At 37.7% G+C, this 24,248-nt stretch overlaps 1 protein-coding gene across 3 annotated transcripts in view; it reads right to left on the bottom strand.

Moving 5' to 3' along the window:
* Positions 1 to 9,923: 9,923 nt before the first annotated feature.
* Znf385d (zinc finger protein 385D) overlaps positions 9,924 to 24,248 on the bottom strand; it is a 716,416-nt gene continuing 702,091 nt past the window's right edge. For all 3 annotated transcript variants that reach the window (XM_050140572.1, XM_050140575.1, XM_050140573.1), the window contains 3 exons: positions 12,571 to 12,749; positions 11,239 to 11,340; positions 9,924 to 10,312 (listed from right to left, as the gene is read on the bottom strand). In XM_050140572.1, the coding sequence (XP_049996529.1) occupies positions 10,079 to 10,312; positions 11,239 to 11,340; positions 12,571 to 12,749 (515 nt within the window). In that variant the 3' untranslated portion in view covers positions 9,924 to 10,078. The remainder of the gene's footprint in view (positions 10,313 to 11,238; positions 11,341 to 12,570; positions 12,750 to 24,248) is intronic.

The following is a 24,248-nucleotide window of genomic DNA, read 5'->3' as shown; positions in this document are numbered from 1 at the left end:
TTTTCGTACATAAAATTATTGCTAGAATCTTTTACTAAAACAGAAAAGTTCAGATAACCCCCTGACAAAAATGAACATTCGTGTTTTTGCAACTAGAAATTTAGTTTAACGTAAGACCGCAGGTGAGATAAAATGTACTGTGCTTTACATTTCTGTACATGAAATGGGAAGGTGTATGTCAGACTAGGGAGATGTTGCCATTTGGGAGACTTTACTACATGTCATATAGGGACAGTGATTGACATATGGGAACATGCGATTGCATGTGCACACACGACTGCATGAAACACAGTGTGTTTATTTCCTGGGTAGCTGAGCAATCTTTGAGGCAACCACAAGGCAATTAATTCAACTATAATTAAGATAAAATAAATGTAGTAATAACATTGATAATCATCATTTAGTAATTTTTTTTTTAAGCAAAATCTCCATTTCAAGTGTAAAGGCCTTTTGAGAATATCTAGGACTACTGAGGAAGGTTCCATAGCCTTTTTTGACAGAAGAGCAGAGCCACTGGTGGTGTGTGTGCAGGTCAGTGGAGTGGTACAGGTTCACATCCTGAGCATTTGGAACCATACTAGTCAAGTTAAGCTCTCCATATACAGATGAGAACATAGCAAGGAATCCGGTCAGTACCAGGAGAGGGAGTCCTTGATGTGACCAAGGGTTGCATGAGAATCTGCCTTTGTGCAAGTGGTAACTATGGGGAAGTCTATGTACCTGAGGGATGCTTGAGAATCTTCCCCTGTATCCAATGACTGTGGAGAAGATCATGTGACTGAGGAATGCATCAGAATTTCCCTTTGTGTAACTGGTAACTATGTGCAGGTCCCCGTCTTCTCTCTCTGTCTCTCTGTTTCCATTCCCCCCTGTCTCTCATTCATACACACACAGAGAGAGACACACACACATACATACATACATACATACACACACCTCTCCCTCCCCCCCCTCTCTCTCTCTCTCTCTCACACACACACACACACACACACACACAAGCAAACAAAACTTCCTTGACAATACACACTATATGCAAGAAGTTGTTTTCATTTGTTATTACTTACTGGATTTCATTAGTGTTGCTCTCGGGAATGTCGATGGGACTATTATTTGGGGCTTAACCACTGCAGAAAACGAATCCCAGTCCTCTGTGGCTAATTGCTCCCAATGATTCCTCACCAAGGGATAGAAGCTCCCAAGAAATGTCTCTATCCCCAATAAAGTGTGGACAGACAGACACATCTTGTGAAGTTCTGTGTAGGTAACCACGGCTATTGTGGTTTATGAGGGCAATGATCATGTTGTCTTCCAGGAGACATAATTTCACAGCAATCCTCCCTGTCCTCTATCTCTTACATTTGTCCTCCTCGCACCTTCTGTGATTATCTCCAAACCATGGCGGCCCATTTAGGACTGAGTATTCAACAAGTCAATGTCCTTAACCTTGTCTTTTGTTTGTGTGTTCACTTGTTTTAATAAACCCAAAATGAACACAGATACTGCATGTCTCTTCCGTTATCTGTGACAATGCATATCCTAAGAAGCTAGAGCTCTCACTCAAGGCTTTGAGCCGGCTAGCCAAGTCCATCTCCAGTCAACAATGCCTTTGAGAATCTGAAGTATCATTATTAAATTGAATCAAGCAAACCTTGCCAAGGGATTAATGATGGACAGAACTCTAATTGTATTGTTTTAAAACTTGTTTTAGAACTTTATTTATTTACTTATTTACTTATTTATTTATTTGCCTGTGTATGAGAAACATGTGCATGTGAGGCCGTCAGGCATGTGTATGACAGCCGCTTGGAATTCATTATCTCTTTCACACTTCATGTGGGCTCTTCGGATTTAACTCACCTTTAGACTTGCCTTGCAAGCTCTTTACCTGTTTGCCTGAGAAGTTCTTTCACAGGACCCTGCCTAACACTATTTCCTAACTTATGGGGACATAAGAGAGAAAAAAAAATTCACATGAATATTTTTCCATTTTTTTTCCAGAAAGGCAAGCATGTAAACCACAGCCCCTTCTGTTTCCATTTCAAAAGTACTGAGTTTTAAAATAGCGATTTAATGTCAAAATTTGTAAGAAGCCACTTGATTATTAGAAAAAGCCATATTGTCTCTAATTTGTTCTCATGAAATGCATATATAGTAAGCTATGTTGAGATTTGCTATCTTTAGTACCAAACTTGTCCTGTCAGTAAATAGGTGTACTTGGCATCTCATCTGTTTTGATATGATTTCTGCAACTCGTTTGTTAAGAATAAGCATTTTAGGGGGTGGCAAGCTGGCACAATGGTTAAAAACAAGGTTGCTCTTGCAGAGGACCTGGATTTAGTTCCCAGTACCCACAGGGTGGTTCAATCCATCCTTAATTCTAGTCTCAGGGGGATAAAACAACCTCTTCTGACATTTGAGAGCACACCATACACATGGTATGAATATATACATTCAGGCAAAGCACACACATAAAATAAAATTAGTAAATCTTGAAAATTTTAAGTAAAGATAGCCAAGCATGTAATTTTGTGAGAACTGAACGTTTTGTAATAAACTGGCAATAAATTTTCTCTAAACTGGGCATGATGACACATGTCCAAAATCCCAGGAGTCACTTGGGGAACTGACAAGAGGGACATGAATTTAAAGGCTGTCAGGATAATACAGCAAGCTCTGTCACAAATTTTTCCCCTGTAATCTCTTAGGGGTTAGTTTTAAAATTAACTTCTATTAATTAAATGTTTCTGGAAAAATGCCACATTAAAAAGTAGATTTTAGCTGTTAGGGAAATGTGCTTTCCACTGAGAAAAGAAGTGAAAAAATATGACTAAAAAGATCTCAATTAAAAACATTATTTTAAGCATGAAGAGTCCCAGGAAGAAATCTTTTTGAAGCATGCCATCAATTCTTCAGAACAAAAGAGAGTGCTTAATATCAATGTAGCTCTGGCCTGAGATAAGTTTCATTTCAAATATGTAAGCATTTGGCCATTATCAAATCACGTTTTGAAACAATTTCATTCAAATATATTGAAATAAGCTTGTATTTTAAAACTATTTGAGTGTCAAAGGACTTCCACTAAATTCAGTTTCTTCTTAGCACAGTATGAGTTACTATTGATCATTATCCAAATTTATTTGAAAAAGAATTATAATAATAGGAAGTGAGTTTTCCCAGGGAATCCTGGCCCCTGTTCTCTGACACTCAATTATGATACCAGACCCTTTGGCCACCTACCCATTTCTCTTCCACTACACAATATGTTCACACAAACCATATCAAAATTAATTAAAATGTAGTCTTTTAAATCAGATGTTATCAAATAAAATTTATTTTAACTATTTGATAAAAATTAAAGATGTAATCTCAATAACTATTTCTTCCCCATTTTTGGTAACCTGAACTCAAGTCTATAGTACATCCACATCAGCTCCAGAAAGACATTTTTTTTTCCCACGTGTGCTTTTCCTAATTTGGGGACCTCGTACTATAATTATTCACTGGTAGACTTTTCGGTTTTGCTAACAAGGTGCAATGGAGCCCACAGTAGGTTTACTTAGTCCAACTTCAGAAATACTCATGAAAGCTAGAAAAGTCTTTTTGATAATTTTCCTTCTTTCATGTTCTGTTCCCTGCTTGGTCTTCTCTATTTCTTGTTTCCAGTCCTCCCAACTGGACACCTAGCTGTTTGTGATCCTTATTCCTGTGGGTTTGGTAATCATTTTAGTCTAACTCTGGACAAATTATCTTTAGAGATGGCATGTCATTCATGGAAAGAATTTTCTCTGTTCTAGATAACATTAGTAAATGTGGTAGATCATTAATACTCAATTTGATCAAATTAACAATGGTCAGATCAAATCAGTTCCAAATATATATGATTGTTTGTACAGTCAACCCAGACATTGGGAAGGATGAGTTTCTATCAGATCTAATGGGAAAGAAGATCTCCCTATTAAAGATGTTTCTTAGTTCATTCAATGTTGCTAAGCACTCCTCTTCTACCCTGAGGTCATTCCTTAAATTCTGAGAACTCTCATGATCCACATAGACTTCTCTATCACATAGGAGATTTTCCTCTCAATGAACCTGACCTACATCATCATGTGTTATTCTGGTAATCCATAAATCTATTTCTGAAAGAAATAGCTTTGATGGTTACATAGGGAAAACATGTCAACAAATCCATCTTTTGTTGTTAGCTGCAATGCCATTCTCAAGCCTAGTAAGTGGGGAATGGAGACCTGCCACATAAATGATCCATTTCACCCCTGCTTAGAAGTGTTTCTGTTTATTGAAGGATGCAGAACAAAGACTAGAAGAGATGCTTTGGAGATAAACCTCTCCCTTTATCATGTGCATCAGCAATTACTAGACAGGGTGTTTATTGTCAGGATTCGGTTCAGGCATGACAGGAAGAAATAACTAATATTTTAGCTGTACAAGGAAAGGTCTGAGCAAGGAGTAGGTCTTGACTGAAATTGAAAACTGAGACAACATTAATTAAGCCTTAAGTAGTGGAATGAGGTCCTCAAATGCCTACTGATTCTCTTGTACATTTGTTAACCCAGCATAGAAAAAGAGAGATTGCCCATAATAGATGGGCTTGATTACAATAAGTGAATATAAATTGAGCCAGTTAACAACTCCCCCAGTATTAAATTATGAAGCCTAGATTCTAGTTGAGAAGATAAATGCCTTACTGTGCTGTATACACTTAGGATGGGAGTGTATAAGTAACTGACTTGCTTTATTCACTATAAAAAAATGCAGTTTCATATCAGAGATGATTCAAAAAATACTGCTTTAATGTACAAATATTAAACTGGCTTAGCTTTTACTCTGTCAGTATTTTACAGAATTTAAAGCAAGGTATTTTTTGACTATCTGAACTAGCCTTGCTGTTCAGAGACAAAATCTACAATAGAGATTCGCCTTTAGTGTGTGTGTGCTAGTATGTGTGTTACAATACTAGTAGGCCTTATGCATGCTAGGCAAGCAGTCTAGTACAGAAATGTATTCCCAGCCCTGTTTGTTTGTTTGTTTGTTTTTGAAACCATTGTGCTGGTTGCTATTTCATAAACTTGAGGAAAACATATAATATCATATACATATCTGGGAAGAGGGAATCTTAATTTAAAAAATTCCTCCAACAGACTGGCCTGTAGGCAAGTATATGAGATAATATTTTGCTTAATGAATGATGTGGAAGGACCTGTTCACTGTGGGCCCTATCGTTCCTGCGAGGATGACCTGGGTGTAGAAGAAAGTGGGCTAATCAGTCTAGGTGGAACAAGCCAAGGCAACATTCCTTCACTTCTGCTTCCTATTTACCTCTAAGCTTCTGCCTGCTGTGACAACCCATGGCTACCAGGACTTCCGTGATAATGGACTGTGATGTAGAAGAGGAGGTGAAATAAACCTTTTCTTCCCCAAGTTGCTTTTGGTCATGGTATTTTATTGCAACAACATGAACCCTAAGCAAGGTAACTACTGTATTGTGTGTGTCTCTGTGTGTGTGCCTGTGTGTCTGTGTGTGTGTGTAGGAAATGGAATAGCTTGAAGACATTAGTTTTCTCTTTCCACTATTTGGGTCCCAAGAGTTTTCTTGATGGCAAACACTGTTACTCTCTAAGCTGTTCTGTCAGTCCCCAGCACTGTTGAATTTTAACTTTTAAAAAGATCTATTTTTTTAATATTTTATATGTGTGAATATTTTCCCTGTATACGCCATGTGCATGCTTGGTGCTGGAGGCTAGAAGAAGGTGTCAGAACCCCTGAAACTGGAGTTATGCATGATTGTGTGTCCTTATGCAGATAGTGGGAATTGGATGCAGGTCCTGCAAGAGCAACCGATGCTTATGAGCCATCTCTCCCCCCGCCAAAGTTTTATTTTATATTATTTGATTTGAGGTGGCACTACCTAAGCAGCTATGGTTGGCTTTATGCTTACAATTTTCCTTCCTCGGCCTCCTGAGTGGTGGAGACTGCAGGCCTGTACCACCAACTAAACGGACTCTCACTTTCTCTAAGCTTAGCCTGTCATGCTTATGCCTTGCAGAACAATAGTTATTAGTAAGTGCTACCCATGCTCCCATACAGACATACAGCTATATCCTTCAGTGTACACACAGAATAGAGGCCTTTAGATTCCTTTGCACTTTCCACTCGTGCTCTGATCTTGGTATGGTTTCTGTTTGACTCTCTTTCTTTGAAAAGAATAGTACATTTTGTCCCTTGGACGTACTGTTTAATCCTTGAACTTCTGGTCGTTTTGCCTCTGCTTCCCCAGTGCTGACGTGACGGGCATGTGCCACCAAGTCCAGTTTTGTGCAGTGCTGGAAATCAAATCCAGGGACGTAGGCATGTTGGGTGGTTCATAAGGTCTGCCAGCCAACCCGTATCCCCAGCCCTCAGAAGCTGGCTGTTTCAGAAATGCTGAAACATGAAGACACAGAGACATTCACTCCAACCTGAGCTGCAAGTAGAACAAATTGCTGAGCCTTGTTGAATCTAGTGGTTTGCAGATGTACACAGTCACATCCACAGTGGCTTCCACCTTATCTTTTTAAAGATTTGTTTTCAATCATGTGTCTGGGGGGAGGGGTGTACGGAGTACAGACACACCTATAGGCTATGGATCTCCTGGAGCTGGAGCTAGAGGTAGTTGTGAGCTCCTCTATGTGGATACTGTGAGATGCATGCAGGGCTCTCTCTCTAGCACTCCCATATCTTTTCTTGAAAATGTTATTTCTTTAAAATTTAAAAAAATCCTTGATTTATTATATCTTGTTCTCCTGAGTTCTAAATAAAGATTATATCATCTTCACCAATTATTTCATTGCTAACAAAATTATGTCTCCAGTCACATAGCGATAAATTTTTGTCATGGTAAGAGGTTCCAAAAGCACAGAACGAGAGCCGTCCTTTCCAATGAGGCAGTGGCTGGAGAATTTGCCAAAACCCACTTCTTTTCTGTTTACAGAATGGAAACAACCTTTCTTCAGCGTTCCCATCGCCTATCTTTGCAGGAGAAAAACCCAGTAGAACCCCAAGAACCTTTTGCTCTGTCCTAAATTTTCTGCAAGTATGGCACAAATGTTTTCTGCAGGGTCTTTGACAATTGTAATGTATTTATATTGTTTCAGATGAAATATAAAGCACTCCCAGATCACACCTGCAATGGGTATGATACACAGAAAGGGAAGTATAACCCTGAAGTCAGACAGCCTTCGGGGATTTTCACAGTACCATTGCTAAACTCCCCAGGGGAAAGACTAAGGCGTTAGCAGTCTGTACGGTAATAGATGCTGATTGAGTAAAGATAAACAAGGCAGAAGGAAGAAATCACAGAGAAGCCACTGGAGGTTCAATGGTTAGGCTTCATCCTTTATTAGGTAGTGAATAAACGACAACTGATGCTTAAAACTCCAATTTAAGAGACCATTTAAACAAAAGAGGTTCCGTCGCGAAGTGAGGCGGACGGGGTCCAGGTTTTTCTGAGTGCTCTTATATGGCTGATGAAGAAAATATGGCTGATTTGTTTGTTCCCAGCAAACCGTTAGAGTTACTAAACGCCTTGTGACCCAGGATGCCATGTGGTCCGCGGGCCCTGACTTCTTGCAGACTGGTTCCTTCACTTTGGTGAAAATGGGAGGAACAATGGAAGTACGTGATGATGGAACTGCATCGGTAATGAGCACAGTGGCCTTTGTCGGGTGCAGGGCCTGAGATGCAGTGAGTTCAGTGAGCAACCAAATAAGAAAATAAACCCAACACAATTAGGAGATGCTGGTCACATGGTAAAAAACTCTGGGTAACTAAGTCCACCTGGCTGAACTAGCCCCATCCGTAGGCAAAAAAGAAATAAATGAAAGAAATGCTTGCTAGAACAGAAGGCCATGCTTGGAAAGACTGTAAATGAGAAATCACTAGGTTCAATGGCAGATATGTCTAAAAGATCTTTGTGCCAAAGACTGATGGAATGATTATATTTTCATAATCTTGCTTGCCTTCTACTTTCCATGTTTTTCTTAACAATCTTTTTCTTTCCTCTTTTAAAAATGTTGTTTTGGTTATTTGTTAAGTAACAGGTATATATAGCCAACTGCTTTAAAGATACACTTAGAGACAAGTTCTACAGCTAGACACTGGAAACATTCTCAAAAGACCACAGTTAACAGTCAGCACCAAGCACACTATGCTTATTCTCTAAATATAAATGACAAGGGCTAAACACCTCTCTCTCCAGGAACTCCTTAGTTCTCGGTTCCTCTCCGAAGGTCACTACAATTGAAATGAAAGAAGTTCCAGGAAGGCCACATTCAATCCATCCCTATATTTTTAAATAGTCTTTATAAAACCTTTTCAAAAATAATTTTTTGTTTTATTTTTAGTCCTAAGTCACAGAAGGCTGATGTGTACATGTTTTGTTCTTGTTCTCTTGTCAAAGGTCATTTTTCTTGAATGCAATAATCTGTCTGCATCCGGCCCCATCTTATCCACAGGGGCAAGCTAGCTTTCTATGGGAAAAAGCACACTGCCTTTATCGCAAATTAAAGGCACAGCTATTTCATGCCATTTGTTACCAATTTAATGATAACATGTAACACTGAGTGGTTATAGAATTATCTCATATAGATCTTCTTTTTTATAAGTTATTTTCTTAATCTTTCTAACATATATACAATATACATACATATATATATTTATATATATTCCCCTGATAAATCTTTTTTTAAGTTAAAACATCAATTACTTTCAGCTCTGTGGTGAATATAAAGGCAGTTCTTATCTCACAATGCCACTAGAGAAACGATGGTCTAGGGGACCTTGCTAATATACTTTGTTGATGCCCTATCATTGGTGTGCAGTGAACTCAGATTAATTTTTCTTGACAGTACTAGCATTTAAAAGTATGTTAGGTGTTTATATCATGTCAGTAGGGAAAAGATAACAATAAACACAACCAAAGCTCACACTTACGTCTGTCTTCATACATTTCTACTTAAAGCAAAGCCTTCTGCTATGGCTCTAGAATGACATAAAGGGTTATTGCAGATGGCTAGTTTTCTCTGCTTTTGTGAATCTGTGCTCATGTGACAACATCAACTGAGGTTCCGATGGCTTCTCATGTTAGAGTAAAGGTTATACTGACTTCTTACTCCTTGCCCTTAGCACATGGGGTGATATGTGTTCAGATACACTGCCATTTCAAACACCTCGCTTCCGCCAGCAATGCCTGTTCTGAGTGAGAAAGTAGGATTTGGTGATGAAGTGTCTGTCTTATCGCCTCTCTACCTCTACGTTTACAGGAGGGGTTGTTGACCATGTATGCTTTCAGGATAGCATCTGATGTTTGCTTGTTTTCGTTGTTGTTTTCTTTTTCTTTTTTTACTGATTAATAGGTATGAAATAGCAGTTCATTCTACCTTTTTTTTTTTTTTTTGCAATTCCTTAAAACCTAAAGGCAAAGATTGAGACACAGCACTATTGTTTGACAAGACATCTACTGTATCTACTTTTGCTTGGATACATACCCAGGAACTGCTATCTTAGTCAGAGAACCAGCAAGGGCACTACTATTCACAGTGTTGCTTTTGTTTTTGTTGCTTTTTTCTTTTATATATATATATTATTATTATAATCTACAGAGTAAATTATTACATATACATTGGAACCAGTTAATGCCCTTAGACAATGTATACTTGTTTTAGAAAGCAGGAAAGACAATGCAGGGGAAACAGGTGCCCAAAAAGCACAGTCACAAAGATTTCAGAAGTTCTAGATACCACTATGAGTCAGTGCTGGAGATAACTTCTAAAACAAACAGTGTTCAAGAAGAATACTTTAATTTGGAGAAAATGCCACTCCTTCCCTCCCCTCCCTCCACCCTACCCCCTCACTTTTATTTATTTATTTTTTTTAAATAACCTTTTCATTTTACTATCAAAAGTCCTGGCTCTTCAGGTACACTGGAAACTATAAATAAACACTGCATAGTTCTCTTTTGTTTGATTTTAGTTTCATTTTGTTGTCTTAAAAATTATTGCAGTACAACACCTCCTGTTCGGGGAATTCAGTAAGGAGCAAAGAGCACAGGAGTGTGGGTGGTCCGAATGGGTCCAGGAGCTGGCCGCAGGAGGGCTGGAGGAAGTGCTGAGGTCTGGAAGAGGGTGGCTGCTGGAGCAGTTCGAAGACTGAAAGGGGAATTCACTGCCACAGCAGCTGCAGCTGCGGCCGCAGCCAGCGGGTTCGGGAGAATTCTGGGAGCCAGTGGCTTTGAAGCTTCTTTTGAAAATACTAATTTTACCTGCAAAGGAAAGAAACTGTTAAAGGATCAAGAACAAAAGCTTTAGAGTTTATAGTTGAAATCCAGAATGGTAGGTCTTAGTAGTGAGCAGCTACAAAGGGAAGTACTGGTGGAAGGCTAAAAACTGGAAACTGTACAATTGATCACTTTGGAAAGGTAGAAGACAACTACCCAAGCATGCTAAAGCATCTTCTAGAGATGGAACTCTACAATTTTTTGCATTTTGGTTAAAATTTATACCACCACATGAGGTCCCTCTTTTGAGGAAAAGTACAGAAGATACTGTGCTAATCAGTATACACTCAGCAAATGTCTTGCAGCAAATAATTGTTCTAAAAATGACATGAGTCACACCACCATGCTGTCAACTCTAGAAAGAACGGCTGACATATTGTGAGAGGACATGTTCTAGGACCCATTTCTCTCGGCTTCTACATGTCCTCCAATGCATCATTATACAAAATCTAAACCATAACCGTGAGGCAGTGTTTTTAAAATGAACTCCGGAGGATATAAAATAACAAACATGCTCAGACAAAACTTAAGAAACACAATTTAAGGACTCATCCATCTCTGACATCCTTTTTGAAAGTGTTCAATACCATCAAGACCACATTCTAAGTCATTCCTTACTTAGCTCAAAAGCCACACTTTCTCAAGTCTCTGTGCTCAGGGACAAATCTTAGCTTAAATAGATAGATGAGCTGAGGATAAAGGTGGAAAACACTGGAATAAGCCATGTGACTTAGAGTTCCATTGGTGGAGGCCAGGCTGGACCAGAAATTCAACTGTTTCTAGTTTCCTCAGTATCGTCCATCCATTCTACCTAATAACTGACAACCTCCACCCCAAACACCTACAAGACAGACTGTGGGGCAGGAATAACTTCATGTTCTCTTTTAGGAAGCAGCAAAAGTGTCACTCACCCCTAGTGGATTTGTTGCCTTCTGCAGTTTGTTGTAGGGACTGTATTTTGGTTTGGGGGGCTTTCCAGCAGCTCTGTCTTTGTGCCTTCTGCTGCTAATGTGCTATGGAAAGCAACAAAAATGACATCTTTCAAAAACACATTTAGAACACCTCCATGAGTATTATTCTTACCTGGAGGGAGATGATGCTGATTTCAGGCAAGTTTCACAAAGATAAAAGGAAAGGAGCATTGTACACTTCTGCCTTTGGATACCGAAGCCTTTTACATGATCATTTTTAATATACTTTCAGTAAATAAAGCAATTTTCTTTTCTCTTCTGCTTTTGCCTTATCACAGCACACATCTCCCAAAAGTATTTACAGAGGACAGGATGTCTGAAGGAATTTTATGTGCAAATAAACAAACATGCCCAGACAAGCATGAATGAATTTCCATACTAATATTTATCCTCATATTTGTGCAGCCAAATGCCAACACCTTAAATTCTAAAAATAAATAACTAAGGTGCAAAACATCATCCATCCACAAAACACAACACAATATGAGGGCTGAACCTTCAGCTGGCAATGTACTACCACATTCTTTAGGAGGCTATTTGGAGGACAGTTAGTGCCCATTGTTAGTCATTGCATCAACAGGTGCTTGTAGGAATTAGAAATAAAGTACAGTGAATAATAAAAAAGGACATACAATAAAAGAACAATGCAATATGAAATTAGTTGTAGTATAAAACTATCTAAGTATGTTAAAATAGAACAGTATAGATTGGTCTTTAAAGAATACTAATAGTTTTCAGTGGAAAACTCAATAGAGAAAAATTCACATAATGCTGTTTCTCCCAAAGTGCCTACACAAGAAACAGACAAATTCATTGCCAACAATTTTCAACAGGTTTTATTTATTTACCATTGCATCTTAGTATTCTCTCAACAACTAAATTAAGCAAATGCTAACGTAAAAACAGTGAATAATAGATAAATGAGGGTGTGATCAGATGATGTGATCAGATGGATGTGATCAGGTGGATGAAGAGGTAGTTGGATGGCTTAGTGAATGAGTGGGCAGATGGATGACTGGAAGGATAGGTAGATGAGTGAGTAGTAGATGAATAGACTGATGGATGAGTGGATGGGAGGTTACTTAGATGAATGGTAGATTAATGAATGTTTATATGGATGGTTTTGTTGGTAAAAGGACGGGTAGATGGATGAGTTGTGGACTGGTGAATGGATGGACGGTGAGGTAGATGGATGGGAAAGAAAAATGTGAGAACAGGAACATACACGGACAGCTCACAGGGTGGCCTCTTGGGCTTTCAATTTTATGGTACCTGTTTGAGTTGTGTTTCCGAGTTGACATGCACATCACATATTTCACAGTGAAATGTTTTGTTTTGGAGGCCTGTGTTTCCCTTAGTAACAGGTCCTTTGCCCTTCATTCCTGCCCGAGGAAAAGCCTTGATAGTTCCACTTCCATTGCGGGCTTCTAGCATTGTTTTGTGCTTAGTACCTAAGAGGGATATTTAGAAAAAAAGAGAAAAAATATTAAAAAAGGAGAAGAATAATATTGTATTAATGATAACCTTCAATTGGAACACCAAACCTGAGGCTGTACTAAAATACATCTAGGGCACAGTAGATTGTAAAAAGGAACATTTTTTTTAACAAGATGGTATTAAATTAATAGCTTTTTAAAATACTGATGTCACATATATGTACCATTCATAAGTAGAGTAATTAAATGGGCAAAATTCAAAGGATGTGATTTTGTCTCATTTGCTGTTAATATGACATAAATGATAGCTGATGATGAGGAGCGGCCTGTTCACTAAAGGTGATGTGCACCAAATATAATCAGCTTAGGCAGGGTGGTCTCACAACACTGGCACTAATTAAATACCTACTTCTAGGCAGAATGCAAGCAAACCTTCCTGTTTCTGTTTTAGGCTCAAAGAAGAAGACCAATAGCAATAGCAAACATGGCAATAATTTTTTTAATTGTATTTTTGTCTGTGAGCCGAGCATTTGATAGCCAAGCCATTTCTCCAGACTTTTTTTAAGTTTTAGAATCCAGAAGACGATGTTGGATCCTCCAGAACTGGAGTTATGGGCAGCTGTCAGTCACTTGACATGGGTGCCGGGAACAGAACCGGGGTCCTCTGCAAGCAGTCTTAACCACTGAGCAATCTCTTAAGTTAAATGTTAACTACCATTAATACTTGTTTTCTGGGATTACTATTGCTATACATAGTTCAAAGTGACAATTTCCCCTCAAAAATTACCTAAAATGTTCCACATTTTTCTAGCTAATAATTCTTTTTTGTCCACTTGATGACATGCTTTTGCTATGGAATTTTATTCTATCCTTTATGGCATTCCAATTTTTAAATTTCTTTTCTGTACCACTTCCTTTCTACTTGTATTTATAAGATTGTTGGTCACTTCCATGAATATAGAAATAAAAGTGTTTCTGAGTCACATGTACAGAATTCTTGAATATTCATAAGATGTTTCTGAGTCACGTGTACAGAAGTCTTGAATATTCATAAGCTGTTTCTGAATCGCATGTAAAGAACTCATGAATATTCATGAGAAAATAATGCTATGCACATGATACAGATGACATCATGCTAAGCAAGAGACAAAACCAGCAAAGAGCTTCATAACCACATTTTCCTCATTCAAAAAAAAAAAAAAAAAAAAACAAGCATTACTTCAGTAGGCCCATTTCCTAGAGCACAGGCTGTTCACGTGGATGATGACTATTCTTAGTGTGCAGCTGTTAAAACTCTTTTGTGCTAAGGGAGAGAATCAGTGTCCTGCAGGAAGAGACGGTGCACAGAGGCTTAATACACAGAGTGGGCTCACAGTGCTGCCTTGGATGCCTCGCCGCCTGTTTTAGGTGATCGATCACCCTTGCGGTGTGGAGTATACAAATGCTTCCATGTCCTCTGAAGATGGAAGAGAGTAGGGGACACTAAGGCCCAAGGGCGCAAGCAAGACATATGTGGGTATCTATCCAACAGATGATTTTACAGATATTTTAGACAACATGGAAACATTTATGAGGCCATTTTGGCTATGGAAGGTGGAAGGTATGGGTCAATTCTCAATCTGATTTTCATGAGCGACCTCTCGTTCAGCTTAACTTCAAATCATTTGTGACTTGGAACTGGTATCTAATATGTAGAGAGCACACACACACACACACACACACAAAATACACATATACTCACATTCATACATGCAAGCACAAAAGAGAAATCTAAAAATGTAGCAAAGGTGGTATAACCAGGACCTCTACTAAGTGCTCAGCTCTCTGGCTATGATTAAGCCTCAAATACAGATAAACTTTTGTGCAACTTGACCTTATGCTCATGGCTGCACAATATCAGCTATTATAAACAGCTACTGTGTAGTTTTTATAAGATTTTCAAAATGAACAAGCTGTATTTTCACTAAATGTAACTAAACTTCAAAAATAACACTATACTCTTAATTTAAAGCATTTATATATTTGAGAGAGAAAAATGTGCATTAATAATATATACATCATTGCTATTAAAAAGTTACCTTTATTGAATATTTAATGCATTTCAGAGGCTATGCTGAAAATCTCTCTTGCTCACTAGCACTAAGAGTTCAGCTCTATTATCATCCCTTCTCTATGGAGGACAAAACAGGAGCTGAAAGGTCGGGTTACATGCATGTGGTCATAAAGCAAACACCATATGAAGTCCTAGTAAACAGAAAATATATTTCTGGCTATTTTTCCAAATACCAAGGACTTATAAGCCATTAGGGCACAGTTGTATACAAGGCTTTCTTCGGCACACCATTCTACACAGCAGTATAGCCTTTAAAAAAGATGGTTTTCACTTCAAGTCTTTTGATGGTCTCCAACCTGTGCTGTTCCCTACAATCCATGTTGCTCCCACTTAGCAGAGCTTTATGAATCCTGACATATGGAAAGTGTATCTCTGGTCAGTGATGCCATCTCTGTTTACAACATCCTATGAGCATTTTGTACAGCTGAGACCTGCTTCCATGACTGCTCAGCAGGGCATTGCAAGCTCACTTCTGCCTTTGACTTTTCCCCTTCTGATGAAAAAAAAAAAAAAAACCGTTGGAAGTCAGGTGGATTGAAACCTTTGTAAGAATGACGTTGGCAAGGGCTGGAGAGATGGCTCAGTGGTTAAGAGCACTGGCTGCTCTTCCAGAGGTCCTGAGTTCAATTCCCAGCAACCACATGGTGGCTCACAACCATCTGTAATGAGATCTGGCGCCCTCCTCTGGCGTGCGGGCATACATGGAGGCAGAATGTTGTATACATAATAAATAAATCTAAAAAAAAAAAAAGAAAAAAAAAGAATGACGTTGGCATTGCCTCCATTTTAAACTCCGTGCCTTCTGAAAGGAGAAATCACAATTTAAACTCATAAGCCATAGGGTTTTCAGAAACCCTTGTATGTGTTTGTTATTTACTTTGAGATACCTTGGGCAAGGTAAATACTGTTCCAAAATGGGAAGAAGGGGTTTGTCTTCCTCATTGTTCTCTGTTATCCTTGGGGCTTCTTTCTCTTTATCCGCCGCCTTCTCCTTTTCTGTTTCTTGCAATTCCTTCATCTCTTCTTCCTATCTTTCTCTGACTCCTCCTCTTCCAAGTCCTCCCTTCTTCCATCTACTCTTCCTTCTTCTCTGGCCCTGGGGATTGAACCCATAGCCTCACACACACCAGGGAAGTACCCCCTGTAGCTCTCTACCCCAGACCTATGACTTTCTTTTTTTGTCTGCTTTGCAAGTTGGATGTTATAGAGAGGAAAGGTGAAGAAGATGGGAAACAAAGGCCTTATTAATAAACATTCAGTTGTAAATAATTTCTTAGAAAAACGGGGAATATCTTTTTAAAAGAAACCAAACAGTTCTACCAACTCAAATTTATCAAAATGTGAAAAATGGTTTTTATGTACCAGTACTTTATTTTCTATTTGAGATTATTTATGATTAGTGCATGCATCTTAAAGGGATCATACGTGCCATGGAGCACTGGGGCAGTAAGCAAACATCTTTGTGGAGTCTGTTTTTTTTTTTTTTGCTTGTTTGTTTTTTGTTTGTTTGTTTGTTTTTATGTGAGAATTGAAATCAGACTGCCAGGCTGGTGTGGCAAGGCCTTTACCTAATGAGCCATCTCCCATCCTCTTTCTTATTCAGATGTGAGTTTTTAAAAGATTGGAGAACTTAGCTGAAGTGATCATGCATAAAATGTCTTATGGAATCAAATATTATTTTAGAAATGCAAATTATTTTTAATGACAGCACAATGAATTATCCAACACAAGGGATTAGAACTATTTGCTTTTCCTTAAATAATTAGGTTGCAGTAAGCGTCACAGTCATTGAATTTTTGTTACAGATCTGATAGTTTCTTTATAAAAGATTTCTGTAAATGGAAAGAATCTGCATATTTTTTAAGTGTCTTGATCTAAATTTTGTAAGTGCTACTAAGGTAGTTCCAGAGGGAAAATGTATCCTTCTACAATCTATATTGGTATAGTTTGAAATTTTCCCATTTATAAATAATTCCAATGCTTTGAACTTAATCCTTTAATGCCCATTTACACTCCTGTGTTTAACACCATGTATCTGCAATCTCAGTGCTTCACGGAACTACCAATAGTCATCTAGCTGCTATCTTACTCACAAGTTCATTTCTTTGGGCTATGGATAAACATTAGTCTACGAATTTAAAGGGATCCACAAAAACAACACAGTGCCAGATGCTGTTTGGATGTGTTTGGTTAAACTCTTCATTATGTGCTGTCTTTTGTGTGTTAAAGAAGAAAAGCACTAACACCTGTACACTCAAAATGAATGCTGAGCAATGCAAGTCCAGGTACTCTTCTTTAAGACTTTTAACTATAAAATTAGTCTTTTGTCACCCAGAATCCCATATAGAATGCATCTTCTATGTTAATTACATTTTACTTTGTCTCTGGGGAAAATGAAACAATATATTCACAAACATCACTAGAATGGCATCCATGGTATCAGAGGGCCAATCAATGCCATAAGTGATTAAAATTATAGTACTTCTGATGTTCTGACAGAAGGCACCTGCTCCAACAGATGCCACACCAGCAGCCAGATCCCAAGGAAAAGCCCCCACTCTTGGACCACCAACACACCCTTACACCCCAGAACTCTTACAGTATAACTCCAATAGCTCCTTCTCTCATCATCACCCTATTTTTCCCACACGTCCAAGTCTATCAGATCTCTAGCCCCCAACTCAGGCAGAAACCTCCTGCTGGACCACAGATCCATGAGAAGTTCAGGCTCCAGCTTTGCTGGAGACCCTCTATGCAAATCCAACAAAGACAAACTCAGAAATTCTCACTATATCTTTAATCACCTCAAACACAGGTGCCTAAACACAGGTGTAAGAATACAATCAACAATAGCCAAAGCAGTATGTCACCACTAGACTCCACTCATTCTATTACAGCAAGCACTGAGTATTCCAACACAGCTAGAGCATGCAAAAAAAAACACCATAAAACCTACTTGGCAAAGATGATAAGTGTCCCTAATGAGAAACAGAACAAACCCCTTAAAATAATCCAGGAAAACACAAACAACTGGAAAGAATAAGTGATCCCTTAAAGACCGCTAAAGGTGGGGGGAGGGGCAGTTGATGTAAATGAAATAAACTGTACAAAAAACTGAAAATGGAAATTGAGGTCATAAAGAAAACATGAACTGAGGGAGTTACAGAAAGGGAAAAATCTAGGTAAGTAAACAGGAACGACAAACACAAGTATCACAGCCAGGATACAAGAGATGGAAAAGAGAATCTTAGGCACTGAATATACAATAGAAGAATGGATAAACTGGTCAAAGGAAATGTTAAATCTAAAAAATCTCTAATACAAAATATACAGAAAATCTGAGACACTATGAAAAGACCAAACCTAAAAAATAATAGGAATAGTTCAAAAGCCCCAAAAACATATTCAACAAAATCATAGAAGAAAATATTCCCAACCTAAAGAAGAACATGCCTTTAAAGGTAGAAGAACATTAAAGAACATCAAATAGATTAGAACAGAAAAGAAATTGCCCTCTCCACATAATAAGCAAAATACTAAACACACAAAGAAACAATATTGAAAACTACGAAGGAAAGGACAGGTAACATATAAAGGCAGACCTATTAGACTTACACCCAATCAATGAAGTCTTTAAAAATCAGAAGGGCCTGAACAGATGCCCTGAAGACTCTAAGAGAATGCAGATGTCAGCCTAGATTATTATATGCAAGAAAAATTTCGATTACCATAGATTAAGAAAACAAGATACTCCATGGTAAAGTCAAGTTTAAACGATAACTATGCACAAATCTAGCTCAACAGAAGTAGAAACAAAACTCCAACCCCAATATGTTAGCTACACTCTCAAAAACACAGAAAACAAGTCATCACTCACCAGTAAAACCCTGAGAACAGAAACCACACACACACACACACACTAAAACCACTACAAACAGCAACAACATGATAATAAGAATTAACAATCATTGGTTATTGATCATTGGCCTCAATTTTAATGGATTAAATTTCCCAATAAAAAGACACAGACTAAAAGAACAGATGGGAAAACACTATTGATCCTTCTCATACCTAGAAGAAACATACCTCAACATCAGAGATAGACAGTACTTCAGAATAAAGGATTGGAACAAAATTCACCAAGAATGTAGGCCTAAGAGTCAAGCTAGTGTAGTCATTCAAATGCCTAACAAAACAGACTTTAAAATAAGCTAACAAAACTAACAAAAAGACATAGAGGACATTTATTACTCAACAAAGGAAAGGTCAACCAAGATGATATTTTTAATTCTTGACATCCATGCTCCAAAAACAAGGGCACCCATATTTATAAAGAAAGCACTGCTAAAGCTTAAATCACACACTGACCCTCATATAATTTAAAGTGAGAGAATCAAATACCCCACATTTGTAAATATATATGTCATCCATACAAAAATGAAACAGAAATATTGGAGCAAACAGGCATTGTGAATCAAATGAACATAACATATATACAGAATATTTCATCCAAACAAAAGGCGTATCTTTTCTTTTCAGGATCTCAAAGAACATTCTGCAAAACTTACAATGTACTAGGTCACAAGACAACTCTCAACAAGTACAAAAAATTTGAAATACACTCCTGCATCTTGTCAGACTACCACGAAGTAGATTTCAACAACAACAGAAACAATAGAAACTCTACAAACTCGTTGAAACTGCACAACTCTGTACTAAATAACTATTGTGTCAAGGAAGAAATATAAAAGAATGAAGACTTTCCAAAATGTAATGAAAATGGATGAACAACATAACAAAATGTATGGAACCCAACGAAAGTGGCACTAGGAGGAGAGTTCAGAGTACTAAGTGCCTACATAAAGAAACCACAGAGATTTTATACTAGCAAGTTAGCAATGCACCTGAAAGCTCTATAGCAAAAGGAAGAAAACACACCCAATAGGAGTAGACAGCAGGAAATGGTCAAGCTGAGGGCTGAGATCAATAAAGTAAAAATAAAGAGAACAATGCAAAGAATCAATGAAACAAAGAGTTGGTTCTTTGAGAAAATCAACAAAATGGACAAACCTTTATCCAAAAATTCACTAGATGACAGGTAGAAAAAATATTCACATTAACAAAATCAGAAATGAAAATGAGTACGTAACAACAGCCACTGAGGAAATCCAAAGAATCATTAGTTCATACCTCAAACACCTGTACTTCATGAAATTGGAAAACCAAAGAAATGAATAATTTTCTTGATAAATACCACTTACCAAAGTTTAGTCAAGATCAAATAAACAATTCAAATTATTCTGTAATCCCCAGGTAAATAGAAGCAGTCATTAAAAGTCTCCGAACAAAATACTCAGGACTAGAAAGTTTTAACATAGAATTCTACCAAACTTTCAAAGAAGAGTTAATATTAATACTCCTCAAATTATTAGACAGCATAGAAACTGAAGAGACATTGTCAAATTTATTTTATAAGGTCACAGTTACTCTGATACCCAAACTACACAAAGACTCAACAAAGAAAGAAAATAACAAAACAATTTCCCTCATGAATATTGATTCAGAAATAATCAGTAAAATACTTGCAAACTGAATGTAAGAACACATCAAAAAGATCATCCATCATGATCAAATGGACTTCATCTCAGAGATGCAGGGATTGCTTAACAAATCTGTTCATACATAAACAATCTGAAAAAGTAAAAAACCATCATCTCATTAGATACTGAAAGTCTTTGACAAAATCCAACACCCATAAAAGATAAAAGTCCTAGAGATATCTGGGATACAGAAACATGAGTAAATATAATAAAGACAATTTATAACAAGCCTATAGTCAACATTAAAATAAATAAAAAATTCAACACAATTCCCCTAAAATCAGGAATAAAACAAGGCTGTCCACTCTCTCTATATATATTCAATATAGTACAAAGTTCTAGCTAGAGCAGTAAGACAGCTAAAGCATATCAAGAGGATACAAATTGGAAAGGAAGAAATCAAAGTATAGCTACATGCAGATTATATGATAATAAACACAGTGACCCTAGAAATTATACCAGACAACTTACAGCTGATTTACACCATCAGTGAAGCAACTGGACACAAGATCAACCAAAAAAAAAAAATCAGTTGTTCTTCTATATAAAAAGGACAAACTGGCTGAGAAAGAAATCATGGAAATAACACTTCACAATAGTTATAAATAATATAAATTATCTTGGTACAATGCTAATTAAGCAAATGAAGTACATATATGACAATAACTTCAAGCCTTTGAAGATGATCCAGAAGACGCAAACCTCTCCCATGCTCATTGGTAGGATTACCACAGTAAAAGTGGCAATCCTCCCAAAACCAATCTACAGATTTAACACAATCCCCATCACAATTCCAACACAATTCTTTACAGATCATGAAAGAACAACACTCAACTTCATATTGAAAAACAAAACAAAACAAAAAAAAAAAACAGGATAAGCAACCCTGTACATTATAGGAACTTCCAGAGTTATCTCCATCCCTGATTTCAAGCTCTACTGTAGAGCTATAGTAATAACAACTGTATGGTATTGCATAGAAACAAACAGGTGGATCAATGGAATTGAATTGAAGACATAGATCTAAATCCACACATCTATGGAAACCTGATTTCTGACAAAGGAAACAAAATTATACAATGGAAAAAAGAAAGCATCCTCAACAAATGATGCTAGTTTAACTGGTTGTCAGCTTGCAGAAGTATGTAAATCTATCAAATCTATCATCCTGCACAAAACTCAAGTCCAATCAGATCAAACACCTCAAGAAACCTGATAGAAGAAAAAGTGGAAAATAGCACTGTGTGCATTTGCACAGGAGACAACTTTCTGAGCAGAATACCAATAGTGCAGACCCTAAGATCAACAATTAACAAATAGAATCTTCGTGAAACTGAAAAGCTTCTATAAGGCAAAGGGCACTGTCAACAGAACAAAATGGAAACCTACAAAACAAGAAAAGATTTCACAAATCTTTTATCTGAAAGACAGTTAATATCCAAAATATATAAAGTACTCAAGAAACTAGACATCAACAAACCAATAATCCAATCACAAGTGAGGTACAGGGCTGAACAGAGAATTCTCAATAGAAGCATTTCAAATGACCTAGAATCACTTAAAGAAATGTTCAACAACATTGGCCATCAGAGAAATGCAAAACAAAACTACTTTGAGATTCCATTATACACATTTCAGAATGGCTAAGATCAAAAAACACAAGGGACAGCTCATGTTGGAGAGAAACTGGAGCAAGGGGAACATGTCTCCATTTCTGGGGGAAGTGCAAATTTGTATAGCCACCATGGAAGTCAAGATGGATATTCCTCAGAAATTGGGAATCAATCTAACCTCAAAAGCCAGCTTAGACACCCCATGAAATATATCCATCCGATACAAAGACATTTGCTCCACTATGTTCATAGCAGCTGTATTTGTAAGAGTCAGACACCAGAAATAACGTAGAAGTCCCTCATCTGAAGAATGGATAAAGAAAATGTGGCACATTTACATAACAGAGTATTACTCAGTTCTTAAAAAAAAGTTATGAAATTTACAGACAAATGAATAGAACTAGTGAAAATCATTCTGAGTGAGGTCACTTATACTCAAAAGACAAACATGGTATGCACTCAATTATAAGTGCTTATTATCTTAAAAGAAAATGATAATCAGGCTACAATCTACACACCCATAGAGGCTAAATAACAAGGAGGGCCCAAGTGAGGAATGTCCTGGGAAAGGGATATAGAATAGATTTTGTGGGTAGATTGGAGATAGGTATGGATGGGAACAGGATGGATTAGGTGGGGGATGTGGAGTAATAGAGTGCTTGGATAGATGACTGGAATTGGGGGGCATTTCAGAGGCAAGGTAGAAACCTAGTGCATAGGAAACTCCCAAGAATCCATTGGGGTGACCCTAGTGACTACTAATTACTTTATTAGTGACTACTAATAAAGGTGGAAATGGAACCTGAATGAGCCAACTTCTGTAACCAGACAGGCTTCTGTTGGAAGGACTGGGATATCACCCAAGCCAAAAAAGAAAAAAAAAAAAAAAAACCGTCTACATACAATTATTTCTGCCTGCAAGGTGGGGTAAAGGTTGTGCAAAACTTCTGAGAATAGCCATTCATTGACTGGTTCAAATTGAAACCCATGCCACAAAGGTAAGTTCATGCCTGACACTATCTGTAGGACCAGGAAACAGAGACTGGATAGCCCAGACACTATAGGGTAGGACCGAACATGATTAGCATAAAAGAAAAAGGCAATCAATGAAATTATTCCTAATGATACTCTGCTGTACTTGTAGACCAGATTTTATCATAATTGTTACCAGAGAGGCTTCATCCAACAATGATGGGAGTGGATGCAGGGACCCACAGCCAAACAACAAGCAGAGTTTAGGGAATCCTGAAGGAGGAGGTGAGGAAGGAATTAGTAGCCTTTAATCTCAGGCAGAGGCAGGCGGATCTCTGTGAGTTCGAGGCCAGCCTGGTCTACAAGAGCTAGTGCCAGGACAGGCTCCAAAGCTACAGAGAAACCCTGTCTCGGAAAACTAAAAAAANGAGGGCCGAGGCAGTTTCTTTATTAGTAAGAAATCACTCCCACATCAAAATATGGGACACAATAAAAAGACCAAACCTAAGAGTAATTGGAGGAGAAGAAGTGCAGCTCAACGGTCAAAAAAAAAAAAAAAAAAAAAAAAAAAAAAAAAGATAGTCCACAGAATCAACTAACCAGTGCTCAGGAATTCACAGAGCCTCAACCATCAGGGAGCCAGTAATGGCCTGACCTGTGTCTTCTGTATTTATGTTATGTTTGTGTAGCTTGATGTTCCTGTGGAACTCTAACAGTGGGAATGGGGACTTTCTCTGACTCTTTCCTTGCTTCTGGGAACCTTTTCCTCTTAGTGGACTGCCTCATTTATCCTTGAGATGTGCTTAGTTTTATGATAATTGACATGCCATGTTTGGTTGATATCTGTTGGAGGCCATTTTTTTAAAGGAACAGAGGAGGAGTGAATCTGGAGGGAAGGGTGTGTGGGGGAGAGAGATAATGGATGACAAGGTGAGAAGAGAGGGGAAACCTCAGTCAGGAATCAATATATGAGAGAAAAATAAATTTTTAAAAATTGTAGTACTTTGGTTAGTTTCCCAGTTTTACCAGCAACTTCAATTTGTTAAGAGATGAGACAAGTAAAAAGCAATGTGTCAAACAGAGACAAGGAAACCTTTTTCTTTACACCACAAAGGCCCTAGCAGAAATAGAAAGGCAGCTATGGTAATAGAATCCCAGGGGTGAAGGTGATGTGGGATTATAATATAAAATACACAATGAGTCAAGTGTCCTAAAA

The sequence above is a fragment of the Alexandromys fortis genome, unplaced genomic scaffold (assembly GCF_014885135.2).
Source record: "Alexandromys fortis isolate MF-2015 unplaced genomic scaffold, M_Fortis_MF-2015_v1.1 scaffold_46, whole genome shotgun sequence".
NCBI classification, from domain to species: Eukaryota; Metazoa; Chordata; class Mammalia; order Rodentia; family Cricetidae; genus Alexandromys; species Alexandromys fortis.
Note: the sequence above shows the minus strand (reverse complement) of the source record. Positions and strands in the feature narration are given on the sequence as shown.